Source organism: Notolepis coatsorum (assembly GCF_963971535.1).
Source record: "Notolepis coatsorum genome assembly, chromosome: 6".
Classification (NCBI taxonomy): domain Eukaryota; kingdom Metazoa; phylum Chordata; class Actinopteri; order Aulopiformes; family Paralepididae; genus Notolepis; species Notolepis coatsorum.
The window spans coordinates 69,797,629-69,823,167 of record NC_140170.1 but is presented as its reverse complement, the minus strand read 5'-3'; the positions used below and the strand labels follow the sequence as shown (position 1 = coordinate 69,823,167).

The following is a 25,539-nucleotide window of genomic DNA, read 5'->3' as shown; positions in this document are numbered from 1 at the left end:
GGAAGGAGTTCGAAACTGGGTTAAACAACATAATACCTCCTTCCCTAATATCTCCAACTCAGTAATTGACACAATTCTGGACATCCCCACAAATCAAAAAGGTCTTATATCAAGGATTTACACCCTGATCTCCCGTAACACAGAAACATTTCTTGATCAAATCAAAGAGGACTGGGAAAAGGAATGGGGCGATGCTATAGATGAGAATATTTGGAATGGAGTATTGGCCAGAGTAAATGATATCATCCTGTTCCAGGCTCAATCTGGTGCAATTTAAGGTGGTCCATCACATCTACTTCACAAACTCTAAACTCGCCAAAATATATCCCAATATTACAGACTCTTGTAATAGATGTCACATGTCCCCAGCAAATATGACGCACATGTTTTGGTCTTGTCCCCGCCTAGACAGCTTCTGGAATCTGGACAGCTATTTTCAAACACCCCGCCGAGGCCTTCGACATGGAGCTAACTCCCAGTGCAGAAATAGCCATCTTTGGAGTCTTACCAAGACCGGATCACCAAAGGGTTAGGAGAAGAACGATAGATAGAATTGCCTTTGCATCCCTACTAGCACGCAGAAGTATCTTGCTAGAGTGGAAATCACCAGCAGCCCCCAAAGCATCCCTATGGCTCAAAGATCTCATGTTCTTTTTAAATCTGGAGAAAAGTTCGAAATAGTCTAGTGAAAAATTCAAAATAGTATGGGGCCCTTTTATTGGTTACATAGCAAGCTATGTAAGCTAAAGACACTAGGACAATGAGAAGGAAGGATGAGTGATGTGTTTGTATGTTCTATGTTTTCTGTGTATTTGTAGGATTGGGTAGGACAGGGGAGGGAGAATAGGAGGGAGGGGGGAGGGTTCGTACAAGGTCCTTGAAATGCTTAGTGCTTGTTTTTGACACAAGGTATTGCTAATCGTCGGAGATTGGCTTTGAGCCATAAATATTGGATCAGATTACATTTGTATCTCTTTATTAATTATTATTATTCATTTTTGCTATAGAAAACAGCACTTAAAAGTGAACTGTATCCTTTTATTTAAATTTTTGAGAAAGTCATTGAATTTAATTTTGCAATGTCTGTGGGAACCCTGGAGGGAGGGGGGAGGGCGAAAATATAAAATGTGCCATTCAATGTGTACTGTATTCAACTGTACCTTTGATGACTAATAAATAAATGTAAACAGCCACTTCACCAATGCACACATCTCCAAATGCTCTGCATGAAAAAGGCAAATCACGTCATACCAAGAAGATGACCACCACCTACGCACGTCCCAGTGTATTTTATGATCCATTATCTAGGAAAAGACAATATATGACACAGTGAACTCTCACAGACACTGAAGAAAAGACAACAACTAAAGGATATAGACTTTTCCACAAGAGGTCCAAGCGGGATCCGCTAGAGCCATGGACAACGGACACTGCTGAACTATACATACACACCAGCTGGAAAACCATCTCCGCTGGCAACAAGGTGCTGCAGACAAATCCAATGATTTTACACAAGATGGTTCAGTGGATCCCCATCCAGAAGGACATGGATTAAGTGCTACCAACTTAAGGAAACACAAGCTGCTGAACAGTGTTAGAGGAAGTGACGCCACATCGGGTTCAGTCAGGAGAGGTGGGTGGAGTCATGACCCGCACGGACCCATCAGAAAACCCCATCCTTCCGCTATGTTCCTTCCTTCCTCTCGTCGTTTCGAGGCCGGGGGGAGGGGGGGGGGGGGGGGGGGGCGTGAGTCTGGTTCTTTCTACGTCTCTCTCTCTCTCTCTCCCAGACACCCTCTGATCAGACATTTTGCCGACACTGGGTGGGTGCGACTTAGCGAACTTGAGAAGAGCTCCAATTAAAAGCCCCGGTTTTCCAAATGGAATGCAATAATAAGACCCTGCTTAGGAGCTGCAGCGTAACAGCGTGCGGGACAGTGATCTGTATTGTCGTCTCGTAATGTTATCTTTCAAAAGAGACCAGGCGTATGCATGTGCTATAAGTATAAAGTATAAAGATAAGCTTTGCAAAAAAAGTATGCAGTCCTCAAGTTCAAGTAAAAAAAAATTGCAGCTTTTCTGGGCGCATGTTATGTGGTTAAAGAAAAAATATAAATATACTGTACTATATATATATATATATATATATATATATATATATATATATGAGCTTCAGCTTTTCTTCTGAAGCTCTCCATTTGGTCTGGACGTGGCACGCGGAAATGTAAACAAATAGCTTCCTGGCAAATATGGTGAAAATAAGAGTAAATTTGACTCACCGTGGTGATGTGTTGGCGTCTCGCCTCTCATCCCGTAATGAATTCTTGGCATTGTAATCACATTAAAGAGTGGGGGGGAAGCTGATATCACCTTTTCTCTAACGGTTCTGCCCAACTGTAAATCAGCCTCGCGCGCATGGAGCGAAACTTCAATATAAATAATGCCCCTGTGCGTACATTGACACTTGTTACCTTGGTAACACACAGAGAAACTGAAAGATTGTCTTTTTTCGTATACTTGTAATGTGATTACAGCACCAGGAATGAGAGACCAGACACAGTATCGACTACCATTTTCACCGGGAAGCTATTTGTTTATTTTTCCGTGTGCCGTGGGGGCTGACGTGACGCATCAGGCTATGTAGGATCCTAGCTTTCCGACAGTGTGCGTGTGTGGCACTTGTATGTGGCACCTTAGTTGTGATTGGTGGATCAAGGAAAGAAGGCGGGGTTTGAGATAGGTCAATTCTAGAACTATTTAGCTTTCAATGACCATTGTTACACCACCCACCGCCGCCACGACGCTGCTCGGTTGTCACAATTCTAACCCCAGCCGGTATGACTGATCGATGCACGGCAAAATGGACAATGACGGCCAGACAAAGACTCAGCTGCGATGTGAGTCACCAACAGGAGTGTGACGCGGCAAAGGATATGGTGACATAATCCTAATGACGGTCAACACACACACACAAATAAAGAGATAAAGCTGTATCCAACCGGTCACTATATAGGCTAGCTAGTATTTTTTTAAGCCTAATCCTAAATCTGGTCAAAACAGCAACAGCTTTAGTCACACATCCCTGAGCTGTTGGGGTCACCATAACATGACACAAAAGACGCATAACGAAGGCTGAACAATATGGAGGAAATATCCAATTGAGATTATTTTTTTGATATTGTAATACGATTCACAATATTAGAGGGAATGGTGTCCAAGAGTCTGTAGAATATGGTTTATAGGCTGCAGTACCACAGATGTTGACGGTGACACATTTTGCCTTCATCAGATAGCGTAGCCTCCTGCAGTTTGGATAATGCAGCACGAGGCCATATTGCAATTTCAATAAGGTTTACTTTTATTAGGCCTGATGGTTCAGCTCTACACGTGAAGCTGAACAATTCATTGAAAGGTCTTATCGAAATTGCGATAAGGCCTCTTGCATAATGCATATGCAAATTGCAGGAGGCTGTGCTTTGATAATGGTGAAATACGTGTCAAAATAGCCTACTATTCTGAATTAGGCTATGTATCAGTGGCGTCGTTAGCCTTGGGCTTCCGGGGCTTTAGCCCCGGATGTTTTTCTCCTAGCCCCGGATCTAAAAAAAAAAAAAAAGAAAAAAAATTGTTTACATTTTTTTTTTTTTTTTTTTTTTTTTTTTACTTTTTTTTTTTTTTTTATGTCAGCATCCCCATTGTCTGTGCTGAATGTTTGTTAGTGTTTGGTATTTTTTGTTGGTTTTTAGTACTTTTAAACATTTTTAGTAAGTAGTTTTCATTTGATCCTATAATTCTTTCATTCACCGATTTGTGGACATATGTATATAATGAAACACACAATAGTTTTTTTTCGATTGCCTAAGCATGATTTTGAAAACGGGGCCCGGTGTTTCAAAACACACAATTAGCACAACCACACACACAATTATCAGAACACCTCAGATCCTTTGCTAAATTAAACACTTGTCAAAACCATACACTAATTTTGTTACCATATGAAACACACGTTACATAATGACTTAATTCTGTTTGAACCAGTTACACACACTGCTGTGCTTAACCTAAAACACATTTAGCAATTCTACTTCTCAGTGATTAGAGTACTGTAAGTGAAGTACGCAGATAATGTGCAAATATACAATAAATTCACCAAACACTACACAAGACCAATGCTGTAGACTGATGAAAATATAATTTATTTATCTACATATACCCAAATCAATGATGCAGACTGATGAAAAAAATAACATTTTCTCTCCATATAACCAAATCAGTCAACATTTCAACATGGAGAATCACAACAATACATGTCCCAGTTTTCATGCTACTATGTGCATAACACTGTAAGCTCAGCAAATATCAGACAAACATAAAATACTGTATCCAGTACAGGTTAAAATTACAGTAACACAATTTTTTTTTTGAAAAAATGTAAACAGAAAATACTAGACATTATCTCTTTGCCTAGCTGGATCTGGCAAGATAATTTTTTGTTGTGATTCTCCATGTTGACTGATTTGGGAAAATGGGAGAACATTTATATTTTCATCAGTCTGCATCATTGGTTGTCTTGTGTAGTGTTTGGTGAATGTATTGTATATTTTCACGTTCTCTGTGTACAGTACTTCACTCTCCTTCCATTTTGGTTGAAGACAGGTGAACTCACCTGCTGCATTTTTATAGTGCTTAAACCTGATTGTGTATCTACAATTAACTGTGTTTTTATTTTGTTATTGGTGTATATGTGTATGTATGTACAGTATATGTATATATATTATATGTATATATATGTGTATATATGTATATTTGTACTCCTGTTGGGGCTTCTTGGACCAGATCAATGTTTTATCTGGCTAAATAAATAAATAAATAAGAAACTGATGATTTGGTCCTGTTAACTTTGAATTTTCTAGGGACTGCCCATATCCCTCTCATGGACCTGGACCTCACTTTGAGAACCTCTAATGATTCTAGTTATTCAGTATTCATCTCTAATTAATCTAAAATTGCGTATTTCTGTGCTTAAAAAAAAAAAAAAAAAAAAAATAGGGGGGTGACCCCCCCCCCTCCACCCCTCTGGGCTGAAGCCCCCAATGTTTTCTAACCCAAAAAACGCCCCTGCTATGTATGTGGTACTGCAGAGCTAAAATCTATTTTTTTTTTATTGAAAGTTATATTACAAAAAAAAAGACATTGTGAATCATATCTAAATGAGGTGGTGGGGTGGAGGAGGCGGTGGGGGGGAGGAGGCGGTGGGGTGGAGGAGGCGGTGGGGTGGAGGAGGCGGCGGGGTGGAGGAGGCAGTGGGGTGGAGGAAGCGGTGGGGGGGAGGAGGTGGTGGGGTGGAGGAGGCGGTGGGGTGGAGGAGGCGGTGGGGTGGAGGAGGCAGGAGGAGGCAGTGGGGTGGAGGAGGCGGTGGGGTGGAGGAGGCAGGAGGAGGCAGTGGGGTGGAGGAGGCGGTGGGGTGGAGGAGGCAGGAGGAGGCAGTGGGGTGGAGGAGGCGGTGGGGTGGAGGAGGCGGTGGGGCGGAGGAGGCGGTGGGGCGGAGGAGGCGGTGGGGCGGAGGAAGCGGTGGGGGGGAGGAGGTGGTGGGGTGGAGGAGGCGGTGGGGTGGAGGAGGCGGTGGGGTGGAGGAGGCAGGAGGAGGCAGTGGGGTGGAGGAGGCGGTGGGGTGGAGGAGGCAGGAGGAGGCAGTGGGGTGGAGGAGGCGGTGGGGTGGAGGAGGCAGGAGGAGGCAGTGGGGTGGAGGAGGCGGTGGGGTGGAGGAGGCGGTGGGGCGGAGGAGGCGGTGGGGCGGAGGAGGCGGTGGGGCGGAGGAGGCGGTGGGTTTTTTATTTTTTTTAAATATATAATTGTTTTTCGATTAGTCGACTAAACCAAAAAATAATCGACAGATTAGTCGACTACCAAAATAGTCATTAGTTGCAGCCCGAGACTGTGGGGTGGAGGAGGCGCGTGCAGCGCCGTCCAGGATCACGAGTAAGGGGGTTCAGAGAGGGCTGCGCTCTGCCCTAAAGAGACAGTGGGTTAGGGGAGGCTGTGTGTTGAGCCCAGGTGAAGGAGCTGCTTAGAGCAGGCTGTGTGTTGAGCCCAGGTGAAGGAGCTGGTTAGAGCAGGCTGTGTGTGGAGCCCAGGTGAAGGAGCTGCTTAGAGCAGGCTGTGTGTTGAGCCCAGGTGAAGGAGCTGGTTAGAGGCAGGCTGTGTGTGGAGCCCAGGTGAAGGAGCTGGTTAGAGGCAGGCTGTGTGTGGAGCCCAGGTGAAGGAGCTGGTTAGAGGCAGGCTGTGTGTGGAGCCCAGGTGAAGGAGCTGGTTAGAGCAGGCTGTGTGTGGAGCCCAGGTGAAGGAGCTGGTTAGAGGCAGGCTGTGTGTGGAGCCCAGGTGAAGGAGCTGGTTAGAGCAGGCTGTGTGTTGAGCCCAGGTGAAGGAGCTGCTTAGAGCAGGCTGTGTGTTGAGCCCAGGTGAAGGAGCTGGTTAGAGGCAGGCTGTGTGTTGAGCCCAGGTGAAGGAGCTGGTTAGAGCAGGCTGTGTGTGGAGCCCAGGTGAAGGAGCTGGTTAGAGGCAGGCTGTGTGTTGAGCCCAGGTGAAGGAGCTGGTTAGAGGCAGGCTGTGTGTTGAGCCCAGGTGAAGGAGCTGGTTAGAGCAGGCTGTGTGTGGAGCCCAGGTGAAGGAGCTGGTTAGAGCAGGCTGTGTGTGGAGCCCAGGTGAAGGAGCTGGTTAGAGGCAGGCTGTGTGTTGAGCCCAGGTGAAGGAGCTGGTTAGAGCAGGCTGTGTGTTGAGCCCAGGTGAAGGAGCTGGTTAGAGCAGGCTGTGTGTGGAGCCCAGGTGAAGGAGCTGGTTAGAGCAGGCTGTGTGTGGAGCCCAGGTGAAGGAGCTGGTTAGAGCAGGCTGTGTGTGGAGCCCAGGTGAAGGAGCTGGTTAGAGCAGGCTGTGTGTGGAGCCCAGGTGAAGGAGCTGGTTAGAGCAGGCTGTGTGTGGAGCCCAGGTGAAGGAGCTGGTTAGAGGCAGGCTGTGTGTGGAGTCCAGGTGAAGGATCTGCTCTAGGATCTAGTGCCGAGGTTCAGATACGTGATGCCCTGCTTCCTTCTCTGTCCTTAAGCAGCTTCCTGTCCTCGGCTAAAGAAATGAGCCAGCTGAAGCCTCACGCACAGACAAATATGTGCGTGCGTGTGTGTCACGTGTGTGTGCGCACGTGCACGTTTGTGCGTGCAGCAACAGCAGCAGAAGGAGACCCAACAGCTGTTTCTCTTTCTCCATCTCTTACTCACACACACACACACACGTGCACGCAGATACACACACACACTATGTTCCAAATGATTCAGCCATCAGCATCACAGGAAATAAAGCAGAGATTCTGGGAGGTGAGGTCACCTTGGGACACAGGCGGCCACATTCCCACTCCTGACGTACGAGGACCATAATGAATGGAATAGATGGGGCTGACTCAGCCGACACCAGGGAAGGAACGGTGTTCAGTTCATATAGCAGCTCGGGGCTCGATCTATATCAATCTGTTAGGACCGTCCTTCAACAGCAGCACAGTGAGACAGGGCTACGCCAGGTAACTAGGTGTCTCACTACAGCCCTTCTAGTGACTGGCGGCTGGTCCTGTCGGGCTGGGCGATAAAATTATAACGATAATTATCGGGATATATTTTAATAATCGATATCGATCGAAAAATATATCAATAATCTTTTTTTTGTGACCTGCAACAGGGCAGCTTTAAAACCAGAGACAGTGGACAGACTTGTCTTTCTTGCCTGCAACTTAAAGTATATGGCTTTGCTTGTCCAAATGACAATACTGACCAAATTGAGATTTATTTTTCTCTTGTCCATTTATTTTGTTTGCTTTCTAATTTAAAATACAGTTTGAAACCGTCTGTACACAGTAGGCAGGGAGCGAAATTAACTTTTTGACTCACCGGCCAGTGGCGGGTAGATGGGAAGAGTCTACCCGCCAAGCATATTTCTTACCTGCCAAAATGTTTTTGATTAAAAAAAAATATATATATATTTTATATAAAAAAAAAAATGTTTAATAAAATATATATTATATAATCATACTTGTAGTTGTATTATCTGCGAGACATCGCCACCACGCAATAAGTCAAAATGCTTGCTATCTGCAAACAGCTCCACTGTCTGTGTGTATACTTGAGTAGCCTCCAGCTCCAGCAAGGATTGTCCGGCCCTGCAGCTAGACCCTATATTCAGCTAGACCCTACATTCAGCATGCAAGGATTCTCCGGCGATGCAGCTGGACCCTATTTATAACGTTACGGTTCTATTGTCAAATCACATTCAACATGCCCTCAGCTAGAATACGCATTCAATCAATGTTATAAGACATTGATATCAGGAGCTATCTGTAGCTACTGCTAGCCCGGTAGATAACGTTAAGACAATTTAGTTTACTGGGATAGATGGTGAGCTAGCTACGCTAGCTAACGAGGGAACGGAGGTATTGTGCACTCGAGTCGACTATTGCTGGAGCATTTGTTGATATCAGCAGCTATCAGTAGCTAGCCAGCTAGATACCGTTAGACAATGCCTCGTCATGTATTAAACTAAAAGTGAATAGTTGACTGGGTCATTGTTTAAACAGTAACGGTAGCTGGCTAGAGCAGACTGCCCGCATACGGCAATGGTGGCGTTTCAGGAAGTAAACAAGCCAAATAAGAGCTTCCGATTGGTCATTTGCTTTTTTTCTCATGAAACCAGTCACGTCACTCTACTGTGATTGGACCGTTGACTTGAGTGCAATGTGGGACTTGTAGTTTTTTAACGATCTCGTGGCGGAGAAAAAAAAGACGAGCGCTGCTATAATATGTACTCGCACAAGAGTATCATTATGAACTACACGTCTACACGCCACACGGCGGGCAGCCCTCTAAGTGTCAAGCGCCAAAGGTAAAAACAGAGCGCCCCTGGCGGGCGGCGGGCTTTAGTTTCGGTCCCTGACAGTAGGCTATGTGTGCTAGCAGAGCTAGTCTCCAGTCGCGAGTAGTTTGTCCACCAAAAAAGCGCCAAAAGAAAGAAAAGAAACTAGCAGAGCCAGAACTGTTCAAGATATAGAGTGATATGATAACATTATCATATCGTTATCGTAATAACATTTTTGGCCATATCGCCCAGCCCTATCCTGAAGGTTCAGTTTGCTCTGAACAGGGTAAATCTGCATTTTGCTATAGCCTATGATGCCCCTCTAGCTCATCATGGAATGAACTCCAACAGAGCCACTGGAACCGTCAAGGGCCCTACGTTGAAAACCACCGCTCTAAAATACCACAGCACAATTAGCCTAGCTAGCTACAATAGACATTCATCCATAGATAAACAAGATTCTCATCATAGCCTTTAAGTCAATATCTATTCAAGGAAAAGCGACCATGACACAGCAGAAGGAAGGGAGTGGGACAGACTGCATGGGCAGGAAACACAGAAAGACAAAAAACACAAATAAACGCATGATGTGCTGCACGCACCTCCTCAGTAACATGTGGCACAAACAAGACCACCCGCATTTCATTGTATACTTGTATGCCGTGACAAATAAAACTCTTGACTTGACTTGAAACAGACAGGTCCTTGTTCATTTCCATAGCTCCGTTTCAAAGCATTTAGAAGCATCATTGTTGTAACATTTAAGTCCCATCTTTTCCAAGAAGACAGATGGTATTTCAGAAGGAAAGGACAGACTGGTTGGGCAGAGACCCAGAGAGGCAGACGAAAACACACGCGTGTGCAATATACAATGTACAGGTGATTAAACTGGGTAACAAATATATAAATGAGTACTACTGACTGAGTAATAGTGCTAATCAGATGTATGTACAGAGTAGTAGTATTAATATGTACAGTGATACAGGTTAAAGCCACTATGGTAGTAAGTCATACTGGCCAGCAGCGTATACCTAGTAAGAGTAGGTAAGGGATATGTATAGATATAGTCACCTAGTATATCTACAGATATGTAAAAAGGATTAATGCAGGTGTAATGTATTATCGGTCCATATCGGCCTATCACCAATATATTGGTATCGCCATGTGGCTGGTGACGCGTTTGTTTACATTCCAATTTCCTGAATCACATGCGCCACAGGGAGAACAGTATCGATTATGGCAAAAATCATCACAATTATTTTGATTGATATTGAAATCACGATTATTAAATGGGATTACTCTTTGATTTGAGAACATCACATGACGATGACTGAATTTGTTTTACCTTTCTTCTCGACCAAAGGCTGCCTTTCTGTCATCTTCTACAAGTTACCGCTCTGTGGCTCCCTCCTCCCTCTCTCAACACAAGCTGAAACTACCGCTTGGGCTTGAGCGTGCCGCTATGAAAGAAGGGTGAGCTGCATTTACAACAAAAGGCAAGATGAGAGTGACACACCATGTGGCGGGATAATCACTTTATCTGGATTAGCTTGTTTTCACGATTGTAGGAAGCAAACATCGTAATTGAAATTGAAACTCCATTAATCGCCCGGCCCTACGACTTAGCATGAAGGTTCCATGGTCTGAGTACCACAAGGAGGCAAGTAGGCAGAATGGGGGGGGGGGGGGGGGGTGTGTGTGTCTTACTCCGTCTCACAGCCACACAAACAAGACCCTGCCTCAATGGCAAACAAAACAGGGTCACACCAGTCAAGAGATGCGTGTGTGTCTGTTCATCTTAACTCTCAGACCGGAGGTGTGGAGCTTTGAGTATGATGAAAGAGATCCTGTAAAACACCATGTATGTGTGTTCCTGTGAATACATGACGGCACACGACTGGAGATGTGACTAGTAGAGACACTTTTAAAACAAGTCACAAGCTTTCAACACACCCATGCACAGCAGGGACGTGCACAGGACTTTAGAGGGGCAGGTGCTCAAAGGCTGAAAAGGGCACTACACTTGTGTGTATATATTAACCGAGCGCGCGTAGCGCGTGAGCACAATTTTTAAGGGCCCTTTTCGGGCGGGGGCCCCCTTTTTATGCTTTTTGGGGGGTTTTGGTGATCAAATATTGAATATTAATAATAATCAGTGCAGGAGCTCACTTATCCTTGAAAGACACTTTTATCACTGACTTAAAAGGCCCATACATCTCCATAAATGTTCAGGGGGGAGGGAATAAGTGCTTACCCTACAGACCCCAAGAAGTGCTGTATATTCTGTATTGTTTAATATAAATGCATTTTTTATACCTAATATTTTGATTCTATCCTGACATTTTTCAGTTGGAAGGGCAGTCTATATGCTTAATGGTAAAAAAAAACAAAAAAAACAAAAAAATTATTTTTTTCCAAAAAGGGCACTTTTTTGATGAGGCTCAAAAAGGCAGGTGCTCAGGCACCCCTTGGCCTCTATGTGTGCACGTGCCTGATGCACAGAGAGAGACAGCCAGGGTTTCATAAACGTCAAATAACCACTGAAGTCAAGCAACAACAACAACAAAAAAAAGCCCCTTTGTATACCAGTGGTTTAGACCACAAGTGGCAACACAGAGGAGTGATTCCATGTGAAATGTTTAAGGTCCGGCTAAGTATCCAAGCCATTGTGTAGCATCTTCCTGCCAACAGCCATCAGACTGTAAACGCCTCACTGTGCCTTACTGAGCACAGAGTAACATCAAACAAATCCTTGTATATCTCTACATCCAACTGTTTTTTCTGTATATTTCAGAATGTACATAATTTAGAACTGTGTATTCTTATTTTTGACTACCTAAATGTTTACTGTGAGCGATCTGTGGTGCTGAATTTCCGTGGGGATTAATAAAGTACTTCTATTCTATCCCGACACTACGACATGGTATAACCAGCGGCGAACCCGTCATGTTTATTTGTTTGGTGGTGTGTTCCTCACGCTGTCTCACAGGCCGCCACACGGGACCTTCCCAGGCCCTGATTCACTCTCATTCACTGGAATTGTGAAATAGCTCGTTTGGGTTTTTTTCCACACAACAACACCTATATATAGTGACTTCATCTAAACACATAACCTATGTTAAAATATAAACACTACGCTCAAGGATATAGAATAACGAATTACTAGTATGATATGATTCTGTTTCTATGACTGGGGGTAATGTTGTCAACTGGAAGCGGGGGCGGGGGGGGTCACCTGATTGTGAACATATTAATCAGTGACTTCTGGCCTTGGTCAATCATTTAGCAAGAGAAAGTGATCTGCGGAGATTTTTTTTTTTTTTTAAACAAGACAGCAGTCTACAGGCCTTGTAACTTTTATACTTTCTTTCCCAGGATGATCTAACAGTAGCTAAGGTTGCATTACAGTACATGGTGTATCATACTTAGTATATTTAGATTCTAGTGTCTATTGTAAACATATTTATTGTAATGCATAATAATATATAACTGATAGAGCATACAGACCCTCATCTGCACCTTGATTACACTGCCTACTTGCTCGTATGCGTATATGCTCAAGAGCTAATTATATTGTTTACGCTGCCTATTTTAACTTTTCCACTGTACTATAATTGTATTACGTGTATTACGTCTTCTACTATCACCATGTACCTGTACCCTCTCCCCCCATGCCACTTTGATGCCCGAATTTCCCCAAGGGGATCAATAAAGGAAGTTAAGGAACATCTTATCTGCCTCGTAATCGGAGTGGATAAGCCCACAAAAAGGACATTATAACGTCAAAAACGACGGCATTGTACGACAGAAGAACATAATGATGAATTGAAAATGGGGGACCCTGATGTAGTAAACAAGACGAAAGTCTCTCTCTGGTCTGCATCCCCTTAACAATTGTGTGTATTGAGCCGTACTGTATTGTACCCATTCGGCAATCTGTTAATAACATTTTCAATCAATCAATCAAATCAATCACTATACCACACTACAGAAGGTTAACCTTTCACTACCACACTACAGAAGGTTAACCCTTTCACTACCACCCTACAGAAGGTTAACCTTTCACTACCACCCTACAGAAGGTTAACCTTTCACTACCACCCTACAGAAGGTTAACCCTTTCACTACCACTACAGAAGGTTAACCTTTCATGAATTGAAAATGGGGGACCCTGATGTAAACAAGACGAGTCTTTCTCTGGTCTGCATCCCCTTAACAATTGTGTGTATTGAGCCGTACTGTACTGTACCCATTCTGCAATCTGTTAACACCATTTTCAATCAATCAATCAGCTTGTGCCTCACCACTTACCTTCAGTGCGTACTTGTCCCCACTTTTCTTCTGAAAGATCTCCAGCACCTTGCCGTTGATGCCCAGTCCCAGCACTTGATTTGTGACCTTGTAGTCGTCCGTGATGGCGTTCTTCTTGATCTGCAGACCGGGCTTGACCTGGTGGAACTGGAGGAACTGGCTGGAACTGTTCTGCTGCTGCTGTGGTGGTGTTGGTCCCGCCGGGTTCTGCTGCTGCTGCTGCTGGCCCGGCGGGTTGTTAGGGAACAGCGGCTGGTTCTGAGCATTCGCCAACATGTTGTTGTTGTGTGATGATGAGATGATGAACGAGAGAGAGCCACCTCTCCCGGCTACACACACACCTTCTCTCTTCTTCCTCTTCCTGGGTGAGCCGGTCCGCCGGTCAGTTGGGTTATTTAGAGCAATAATAACAACAGTGCCGAGTGGGTCAATACATAAAAGTAACTAAGAAGGCAACGTTAGCTACTATTATACTAAGCTAGCCGTTAGCATGCTAGCTATAGCTCGGTCCTGTGCCTGACCTGTGTGTGATCCGCGGCTAGCTCTCTGTTAGCTCCTCCATCTCTCCAGCTCCTCCAGCCGTGTGTTCCCCCGAAAGAAGGAGTGTGAGTTGAAATTCATAAAAACATCCCATAAAACGGCTTTGGCGACGACTTTAAAAAATACTGTCAAACTTTGTGTGAACGCGGTTTGGAGAAGAAGAAGAAAAAAAATAAAAGGTTAAAGAAAATACTGTGGGGGTGAAAGAAACACAACAGACTAACAAAAACGAACGCTAACAACACAACACGCACAAAACCACTGACTTATTTCCGACGGGCGGGCAGTCAGTCAGTGAGCCGCGCGGCCACGGCAGGGTTTTGTGTTGACGTCATGGCACGAGCTGGGGGTTGCCAGGTTGCCTGCAGGGCTGCTGCTGCTGCTTAAAGGAGACGTGTGCAACGTGAAATGAATAGGGGGGGGGGGACAAGAAGTTTGTTTGAGTCGATGTATGTGAATGAGCTGGATCGAAGATATCTAATACAATAACAGACATGACAGATCATTTCCATTTCAATTGAAGGGTGAATGAATGAAAACTTTATTTAACAGATTGCAGAATGGGTACAATACAGTACGGCTCAATACACGCAATTGTTAAGGGGATCCAGACCAGAGAAAGACGTTTGTCTTGTTTACATCAGGGTCCCCCATTTTCAATTCATAGTGTAGTGGGAGTGGGACTAGGACCCATATTGACTGATTGATTGATTGATTGATTGATTGATTGATTGATTGATTGATTGATTGATTGATTGATTGATTGATTGAAAATTGTATAAACAGAAGGGAGAATGAATGAATGAAAACTTTATTTAACAGATTGCAGAATGGGTACAATACAGTACAGCTCAATACACACAATTGTGGATGCAGACCAGAGAAAGACTTTCGTCTTGGTTACATCAGGGTCCCCCATTTGGTCATTGATGGTCTTAAAGGTGCTGTAAGTGGTATTTTCTTTTCTTATTGTTAAAATAAGTGGTCTACATGTTAAAAATAAGTGGTATACAATGTTAAAAGAATAGCTCTACACTCTGACGGCCATTACTGATATAGATTGTCTGGTCGGTAACATGGTCTCCCAGTCCCTCCGCTCTGGAGTAAATAGAAAATACATGTTCTGGTATCTCGTTCCCACTTTATCCAATCAGGAGAGAGAACCCTATATATCTGTTTGACTTATTTCAAGAAATCTTGCCAAGCCAAATTAGCTTATTGCACTGGCAGATTGTTTTACTTGTTTCAAGTGCACATTTGCTTAAAAACTAATTTTTATTTCTTATTTTTGTCAGGTCATTTTTGCAGTGTGGAGTTCTCTCTCCTGATTGAATAAAGTAGGAACAGGATACCAGAACCCAGGTTACTGACCAAACACTATATCAGTGATGGCTGTCGGGATGTAGAGCTATTATTTTAGCATGTAGACCACTTATTTTAACAACAACAACAAAAAACACGTACAGCTCCGTTAACAGTGGAGATATAGGTTTGATTTCCATGGCCCTAACCAGACCCTGTTATCTAGTCTAGCTATCTACCCCCTCCCCCCAAAGGCAGGTTTTGGGATGTCACACTGAACGGTACATTTTGACTCAAAATGGTGTGTTTTTCCTTTGTTGCTGTAGGCTACAATCTTGCTAAACTAAATCGTCATCCCCTTGATAAAGGTGCACAAATACAATGTTTTGTTTTGTTTTGTTGTTGGGATTTTTTTTAGACAGAAAGAAGGCAGAGAGGTACACATGAGAGAAAGGCAGAGCCGTGCATAGATGGGCACAGGCTCAAGCCAAGAAAAAGGGCCCTTTTGGGGGGGGGGGTTGTGGGTGGGAAAGTATTTTGGGGGAGGGTTAAAGGTCAACAGTAGGTGTCGCATACGAGTGCCATACACCATTTCTGGGAACCTAAGGAATCTTTTGAGATGCATTGTCAATCTTTTCTATCTATTAATAGGCAGAAAGCATTGTATTTTGAGTCTTGTCTATTGAAATTAGGATGACATCTTTGCCTAATGATAACCATTCACATGCTCAATTATGTCTGAGTTGCTGCAGCAATTTTGGGGTTGATACCATTAGTTAGACAGATTTGGTGCAAAACCAAACCCCTCCAAAACACCACATCAAGACACCAAGACCTTGAGGAACTCTTCAGAAAGGTTCACACTATGATTTGGTATCAATGACTTTTGACATTTGAAAATTGGCTTCTTGTATTGGAACAAAACCAACTTTCCAATGTTTAGTTGAAAGAGCTATTGTCTTGTATCTCATCCTGTATACATACGCTTGCAGTAGTTCTTAGTTCTATCACTCAATTTCAAAATTGTCTTATACATTGATTCTACTGTCACCATGTATGCATATGCTCACTACATGTATTTATTGCTCCATCTCCGCCCACTACAAACACGGGAACTCTCTACCCCCCCCCCCCCCGTCTCTCTGAGTGGTTGTCTCGTAGTGTTGACCAAGGTGGTGGATGTATCTGGTCTTGGCCAAGATTGCAGTAACTGTTCTACGTGCACCACCGAGGCCATGGATCAGCTTCTTACCGTCTTCTGTCCGTGGTCTGTCAACATGGTTTAGATGTTGAGTTCATTTCTGGGTTAAGTACTTCTATTCTATTCACATAATTATGCTTACTACATATATCTATTCTATTCACATATATGCTTACCACATGTATCTATTGCTATGTCCGCCCATCACAATCACGCGAACTGTCTAACGCCTGTCCCGTCTCCCTGTCTCCCTGAGAGTGGCTGTCTCGTGGTGATGACCGGAGTAGCGGACGTCCCGTGATGATGACCGGGAGGATGTGACCCTCTGCGCCGCCCCCATGCCTCAAATAGATTCGCCATCAGCTCTATTTTAAAATATTTCAAAATGTTCAGTTGCTATTGCATGCACTTATTTGTGTTTCATAACACATTTGAGTGCATGCTTACCAACTGTTCGCCTGTTTTATTGCAACACTACTATCACCGACATCTAAGAAGGGAGATCCCCCCCTTGAACGGCCCTTCTAAGGTTTCTCTCCTCCACATTGCCTGTGGTGCATTTTTTTCTATTGCTGGGTTTTAGTGAGTTTTTCCTTACCTTCGCGTGGGGTATGTCTGGGAGTGTTGCATTCATTTATTTGATTTATTTAAAAAAAATTGGTCTATGGTGTTTTTGTTTTGTTCTTGATTTATTGTGATGTTTCTTCTTGACTTGTTTAAAGGATAACTCCACTTTTTTTTTAAATTAGCTTATTTAACATCTTCCCTGGAGTTAGACAAGAAGATGCATACCTTTTTTGTCTCTGTGCGTGCATTTTAGCTTTGGGAATAGACGCTCCGTTAGCATAGCTTAGCTTCATCACTGGAAGTGAGGCATGACAGTAGCCTTACAGTGCCTTACAGTGTATTGCAAGGTCTGACATTGACCAAACTTGATATGCATGACCTTGGTGGGCACTAGGTCAACTCCTGAAAAGGGGGTCAATGTCAGACTTTGCAATCAAAAGTTAGGGGGCTAATAACCCTTGCCATAATTTCAGTGCGCCCCTAACTTTTGATTGCAAGGTCTGACATTGACCCCCTTTTCAGGAGTTGACCTAGAGCCCACCAAGGTCATGCATATCAAGTTTGGTCAATGTCAGACCTTGCAATACACTGTAAGGCACTGTAAGGCTACTGTCCTGCCTCACTTCCAGTGATGAAGCTAAGCTATGCTAACGGAGCGTCTATTCCCAAAGCTAAAATGCACGCACAGAGACAAAAAAGGTATGCATCTTCTTGTCTAACTCCAGGGAAGATGTTAAATAAGCTAATTTAAAAAAAAAGTGGAGTTATCCTTTAAAGAAGACGTGTCTGGCCCATGGGGACATTAACGTGTGTTGTCGGGCCTTATAAATAAATTTGATTTGATTTGATTTGATATAAGAGGATTGTCGAAGCAGTTTTGGACTATGGGGATGTCGTCTATAGACACGCTGCTGCCTCTACTCTTAAACCACTAGACACTCTCTATCATTCTGCTCTCAGATTTATTACTGGTGATCAGTGGTGAAGTACACAGTTCCTTTACTTGCGTAAAAGTAGAAATACCCAGATAAATGAGTACTCTGGTAAAAGTAAAAGTCCTCCATTCAAATTCTAAAAGTAAAGGTAGAGAAGTATTTGCTATTGAATGTACGTAAGTATCTAAAATAAAAGTACACATCCTACATGATGCTTGTGTATTCCAGTGCTTGGGAGTGTTCAAACCTTGATCCATTGATCTCTAAAGGTTATGTTAAAGTTGTATGTGGTCCAGTTATGCTGCTCTGATTAAAGGTTGTGTTAAAGTGGTATGTTGTCCAGTTATGCTGCTCTGATTATGTCCTCTTGATGTTGGCAGGTTTCAAACGTGAAAGTATATAATCTTTAATACATTTGACCATGTTTATACCTTTCTTCAAAGTAACTAGTAACTGAAATTGAAATGTAGTGGAGTAAAAGTATAAAGTTCCCTAAAATTTTAATACTCATGTAAAGTACAAGTAGCTTGAAATTGTACTTAAGTACAGCACTTGAGTAAAAATACTTACTGCCATTGGCTGTGGAAGTGGGTAGATTCCAAGGTAAACCTGAGTCAAGTCAAGTCAAGAGTTTTATTTGTCACGGCATACAAGTATCCAATGAAATGCGGGGGGTCTTGCCCGCAACGTTTGTGCATAATACAATAGTAATATATAATAATATAATAAGAATCCAATAGAACGACATTGTGCAATAATACAAGTAATCAAAGTAGGGCATATCGGTATATGTACATGATTTACAGAGCATGGTAGGACATAGGTCCTGTGGTAGTGCAATACACTGTTAGCTACGGATGAGGCACTGGGTCTTTATGTACACTGCTATACAATGCTATATTTTACAATCTCAAGTTATACTACACTATTCTTAAAGTGACCTTTCCTTTTGTAAAGTGACCATAAGTGTGAGCGTGTGCAGCATGAGTGTGTGTGTGCTCATGTTAAAGTGGCTGCTAGTGTGTGAGTGTGTACAGTGAGGAGGAGCAGTTTTGTGTTCTATGTGATCTGGGAGTGGAGGAAGATGAATATCATTTAGTTTTTTATTGCCCTTTGTACACTGATTTGAATGAAGGAATGATTGAATGAAGGAATGAATGAAAACTTTATTTAACAGATTGCAGAATGGGTCAAATACAGTACAGCTCAATACACACAATTGTTAAGGGGATGCAGACCAGAGAAAGACGTTTGTCTTGTTTACATCAGGGTCCCCCATTTTCAATTCATAGTGACATTTATGCCATACACAACATACATGACATCATGACATTTATGGCATAGGGACATACATGACATACAGGTATATAGTACTGTTACATTTGTGACATAATAAGTAAAGTTAAGTAAAGTCAGTCCCGGCGCCATGGGCGGGCATTAGGGGGCCGGGCCCGCCCACTGAGTCAGCTGTGCCCACCCTGGTAAAAAAAAATAAAACATTTCTTTTTTGTCAATCAAAGTCAACTATCCAAATCCTTAGTCTGGGACAGCCCTAGTGGGCACTGATGTCAACAACAACACTAGTACTGAAGCTAGCACGGCACTCTGTGATAATTCGTTTTCTACCCTCAAGAACGTCTTTACAGAACATCGACGCAACTAAGGCCAATTTAATTCAGTTGGCATTTGAGAAGGACTTAACAAAAAAGTTCAGGAATGAGTGGAGGGGCAGTGTTTTAAGAAGATTTCACTCTGTCCCCAAACACCGCTTGCCTCTCTACTTATGAAGGTGGTGAGTAGCCTGTGGAGGAATTTAGTTTGCTTTTTTATGCACCTTATTTTTGTCAGTTCAGTTCAGTTTGTCAGTGAATTCAGAAGTGTTGTATAAATGGAGACTTTTCAAAGATATAGAATAGAATAGAATAGAATAGAATAGAATAGAATAGAATAGAATAGAATAGAATAGAATAGAATAGAATAGAAATGTATTATCCTGAGGGAAATTTGACACTGCAAATCACTCAACATTAAACATTTAGACAGAACAAGTCACAAATAAGAATAAAAAAACAAATGGCCTAAGAATAGAATAAAATGAAATAGAATAAAAATAGAATAAAATATACTGTAAATAAATACAGTAAAAATATACTGAAGTCTACAGGTGTAATATTGGACAGTGCTGTTTAAAAAGTATGAGTCCAGGAAGATGGTAACTGTCACTCTGTGCTCAGTGATGCAGTGAGGCACAGTGATGCATTGTATAGTCTGATGGCTGTTGGAATGAAGGACTTCGTGTGCCGTTCAGTGCTGCATTTAGGCAGTGTGAGCATATAACATGCTCCTCCTGTCAGCCAAGTCTGTGTATAGTGCATGGGTGGGAGGGGTTTTCCCTGATGGCCTGGAGCTTAGCAAGGTTCCTCCTCTCCGCCACCCTCGCTAGAGTCCAGCTCCACCCCAACCACGCTACTGGCCTTCTTGACCATCTTATCCAGCCTGTTTGTGTCCCCTGCTCTCAGTCCGCTGCCCCAGCAGGTCTGTTATATATATCCGTTCAGTCTGTTTTTGTATAAGTGAATGTTCTTAAGATAGAGAGAAATTAGATTTTTCAATTACCTCTCTGCTGTTTAGTTCAGCACCGTGGGCAGCGCCAAGCAAGCCACAGCGCCGCTGTCCCAGCTGAAACGTATAAAAGGGAACCTGTGTTGAAAAACCATTGTGCCCCCCCGAGAACATTTTATGCCCCCCCACTAATTAGTTTCTGCAGCCTGGTCTGAGTAAAGTTACCAATAGATCCTAACAGATAATATACATATGATGGGGAGGAGACTGTACATTAGGAGGGGGTGGATGGGTGGGAGAAAAAATATACATACGGTGGGGAGAGAATATATACATATGGTGGGGAGGAGACTGTCTATTTGGGGGGCGGGGGGGGGGGGGGGGGGGGTGATATTTTTCCGTAGCCGCATTTCTGGCAGACGCTCTCTGATTGGCCGACGCCAGTTTCTACACTGGTTAAGTTTAGGCAATCTTCGAAGTTGGTTAAGGTTAGGCAAGTTCTTTCGACGGTTAAGCTTAGGCACTCTTTCGAAGTTGGTTAAGGTTAGAGTTTGTCTTAGAGCATGGCGATAGAACGCCAGGTAGTTTGCAGGCTGTTTGACGTGGAAATGGGCAAAGACACAGCTCGTCACGCTATTGGGCGCACATGTCACATGACCAGAAACGTCTGCCAGAAATGCGGCTACGGAAAGTATAGACGCGGGGGGGGGGGGGTGTTTGGACATTTACGGTGGCCAGTTTCGAATTGCAGCCTCCCGTAGGTGCTCTTTAAGAGCGGTTTTGAATGTGGGTAGGGATTCACATCTTTTTACGGCAGTGGGTAGGGCGTTCCACATTGTTGTGGCATAATTGCGAAATGTGTTTAGTCCCTTGTTTGTGTATCTGGGTTGCACATGATTTGTGGAACTCCCTCTGGTGTTGTGGGCGTGGTATTCACTGACCTTTGGGAAGTATTTCGACATGTACATGGGTACCTGTGTGGTGTAGTGTATCTTGAAGACCAGGCCCATTGCAAGTAGCTGTACTCTGTCGTCTACTTTAAGCCATCCTACCCTAGGTAGTCAAATGTGGGCAGGGGTGAGGAGGGCTTTATTTGAGAAAATTCAAATTGTAAATCCGGATTTGTTTTGGCATTCTGAGAGTTGTATGTTGAGTTGTTTTTTTGTGGAGGACATCTTCAGTTTTGCAGGATCTTTGGAGAAAGCATGGCACTTTAGACAAAACACACTATATCCTATATAATTGTATATGAATTCCTCTTGTTTCTTTGTTTACATACATTGTTTACAGCTTGTGTTATATTAAGTTTTATTGCATTTAAAAAAATATATGTGTGGCCATCTTGGTCTATATGTCATAATTTGTCAAGTAATTTGTCAAGTATACTACTATTATATACTTATTGTTTATGTGTCTTGTAAGCCCATATGGGCTGGGCATACACCAGGGGCGGAGCTAAGGGGTGGCTACCTGGGCTCAAGCCCCGGATGTATTCTGAAAAGCCCCGAATCTATTTTAAAAAAAATAAAAAAAAAATAAAAAAAATGAAAGCATCTCTGCTCTCCCACTATTGAACTTGGGGGAGCAAAGGTATGCTCTTGCTCCACCACTTTTTGATTATATGAAAAATATGATATATCCCCCCCCAATATATAAATCTAACCATAACTATGTTATGGTTAACTGAGTTTTATAGTGAAAAGAGCAGCTTTATTGGTCAAGATTGAAGGCTCTATATTGCAGGAAATTGCACGTACAGGTTCATTAAATAAAAAAAAAATCTGTCGTGGCGGGGGTCGTGCCAGAGCCCCTCCAAACCACCCATTGCCTGCCAAAAAAAAAAAAAAAAAAAAAAGGGGGCCCATCTGGGCTAAGCCCCGGATCTCCTACAATCCTAAATCCGCCCCTGGCATACACCTGTATGTAAGACAAAAAAAAAACATCAAATCATACTGCTGGTGACTATGACACTCACCATTGTTTTCTATATGAGAAGGTTTGTTGGCCCTCTCTTGCAGATAGGCGTAATAAACATTGGTATTATCTCTTTTAGTCGTTTACTCAACGTCACTGTAAATGAGGGAAACCTCAGTGTCCTTCGAGTTTAAATAAAGGTTGAATGAATGAAAATCACATCTGGAAATTTACACAAGATTTCTTTCTTTTTCTTTTTGTTAAAATAGCTCAGAAAACACCACATAATAAGGCAAAAGCCAAAACATCCTCTCATAAAAGCCAAACATCCTCTGAATGATGCAGGTCTCTAGTTTCTGGTTATGAAGTCTCATGAGGCTGTGATTATCCTTCAGGTCACTACAGGTAATTTTATACAGTGAAGCCAAGTTAGAAAAACAAACATGTTATCATCACATTCAGAGGGATTCTTTTTTTGTGATAACATTTATTTATTAATTTTCTTTACAGTAACACATTCGGGGCCATTCGATTTCAGCATCTAGCTATAGCATGGCCAGATTTTCATTACATAGTTTCACTGTGCGTCACGTTGTTTGTAGAGCTAAATCTATATTTTACATTATAGCTATGGATACAATACCATGGTCATTTGACAGTAACTATCTTCCGTTCAAGATGCAAAAAATAATAAATTTTTTCATGAATACGTTCACGTGTTATTCTGTGGTGACTATGAGTATAATTTCGGAATGATCCGGGCTAATTCCTGGGAAGCTGGTTATAGGGCGCAACGTGAATTATACTAAATCCATTGGCGTTTCGTCCCTGTACACACTACTATTTTCAAATCAAATGCATATGATAGGTATTATGTTTCATCATAAATGCATGAAAGAGGGGGGGGTGTTGTTTCTGATTAATTGATTGCCAATAACGGCATTCGTTATTACCACAACACACGCCGATCAGGGGGATGGGTATGAAAACCATGCACGATCAAGCTGAAATTTATGTCAGATTGTCCTTACCTGTGGTTGGTGGTATTCCAAAAATAATATTCCAATTATTTGATCGCCATCTGGTCCATCCTATGCCCATCTGGTCCACGACATAACCCACCACAACATATGGATCGGGGGTCCCGAAAACGATTCAATGCAATCGAGTGAAGCCCTAGGTTTCCCATTACTAGAAAAGTCTGTCCGGAGACCCGGTCTGGAACAGGGTTTACTGCACTCTCGATACTGCCTACTAGCAGGATCTGTCCGGTACTGCACCTTCGGAGTCCCAGTATGCCTTTTAACGGCAACATACAGGTCCCTGACATTGAATAGGATATTAAAATTGAAAAAAGGGAAAACGATCAAATAACGTATATATACGTTTTTGGCCATTAACTCATTCAGCGCCGGGGATTAGTCGGGCCCTGTTGTCGCATTGCCAAATGTTAAAATATAGGACTGAGTCACCTTGTTTGTAGAGCTATAACTATATTCTATATTATAGCTATGGATACAATACTATGGCCCATTTGACATCACCTATCTTCTGTTCAAGATGCAAAAAAAAAACAATCGGGTTACCAGCCCGATCACGTGAATACTTTCCCTAAGCCAGTTGTCCTTCCGCGTTCGGTTTGCGCGATCTGATTGGCCACTGACGCTTCTCTCAGCGCCCAATCGCGTTACTCCTAACAATCGCGCCTAGCTTTCAGTTCCACAGCCCAAGTCCTTCAGTCCGACAACATCACATGATCACGGAAGGTGACAACCCTAACATGTCATGTTGTGTCACAACAGAATGAGTAGGTGAGTGTTAGGCCTACAGAAAGTGTAATCTATTGACTATTACAGTCAATTCGGTAGAAGAGTCTGGTGGGCGAGATTATGCATGACCAGCCTGTGATCTAAAAACTCCTGCCTGTGGCTGAATAATGAAGCCCAAAGTCGCGTCACGCGCAAGAGCATATTACCTACTTATGCCGTGCTCAATATTAAAACTCACTGCTCGTCCACCCAACGTAAACAGAGCAGAGATAAGCAATAATGTGCAGAGATAAGCAATAATGAAGTCGTGTTTTGAACATTTATGTTGTGTTGATGGAATCACGTTAACACTTTAATCGCCATGGGTTAAATTCATAATTTACCATCCCTCGCCAGCTCTATTTGTCTATGGAGAAGTTCCCCTTCTTTGCAGGGCTATAACTTTTTAAATTCTATTGCTAAATTGCCATTATTATGGCCCATTCAATGTCCTATATGTATTGTTCAGGGTGTAGCAACGTTAAACTTTTTCATTCACATATTCATACTAAAATATGGTCTAAAGTATAAGTATGTTTTTATCGTTTTCTGCAGCTTTCTTCAGAACGTGATTTATAGCCCTAAATGCATTATATTGATGATCAAATACAGTTTGGTAGGAATCTGTGCGAGATAAAAGTTTATAATTCCGTGGGCAGCGTTAGATGATTCATCCAGAGTGGGTCATATGTTCATCAGATCAGTTAGTATAGAAGACGTTAGAAAATAACGCTGAATCTTACCGTGGCTTCCTCGCGCCGCTGGCAGATGAGCGTGGAACAGAATTTTTTCTATTATGGGATGGAGAAATGCCCGATCCATTTCCAGGTTGTATAATAGTATATACGTCCAAATCATGTTGTTTTTTCGAGTTATTTGCACCGATCGATGTTCACTGTGTCAATACAGAGTCTCTCTAACGATAGCGAGTGGCCGGACCACATATGGATGAGCACTACCGGTTCAAAGGTTAATTTCCGGTTGGCGATCTGCCGATCGGCCACCAGATGGTGCTCTTGAACCGCTAGAGAGTTGAGAGGAGATCAGCAGTGTGTCTCAGGGCTCCGGAAAGGAAATATGATTTCGATGACAGATTTTTTAAATATTGACATCAAAGACGAGTTACGGCGTCTTCGGCAGAATGAGCATGGCTAGGAATGATGTGAAAACTCGTCCGCGGCGATCATAGTGTTAATATAGAGAGATGAAAACAATACAATATGTTATTTCGATTGATATGAATAGCTAGTTACGTTAATATAGAGAGATGAACGTTATTTCGATTGATATGAATAGCTAGTTACGTTAATATAGAGAGATGAAAACAATACGTTATTTATATTGATGTGATGTTGTCGGACTGAAGGACTTGGGCTGTGGAACTGAAAGCTAGGCGCGATTGTTAGGAGTAACGCTATTGGGCGCTGAGAGAAATGTCAGTGGCCAATCAGATCGCGCAAACCGAACGCGGAAGGACAACTGGCTTAGGGAAAGTATTCACGCAGCCCGATCA

The 25,539-nt window shown here is 42.9% G+C and overlaps 1 protein-coding gene across 1 annotated transcript in view; it reads right to left on the bottom strand.

Annotated features, from left to right (window-relative positions):
• The window catches only part of mapkapk2a (MAPK activated protein kinase 2a), an 84,454-nt gene extending 70,461 nt beyond the window's left edge, over positions 1–13,993 (bottom strand). The window contains exon 1 of the mRNA XM_084317764.1: positions 13,198–13,993. Within this exon, the coding sequence (XP_084173890.1) occupies positions 13,198–13,473 (276 nt within the window). The 5' untranslated portion in view covers positions 13,474–13,993. The remainder of the gene's footprint in view (positions 1–13,197) is intronic.
• Positions 13,994–25,539: the final 11,546 nt, after the last annotated feature.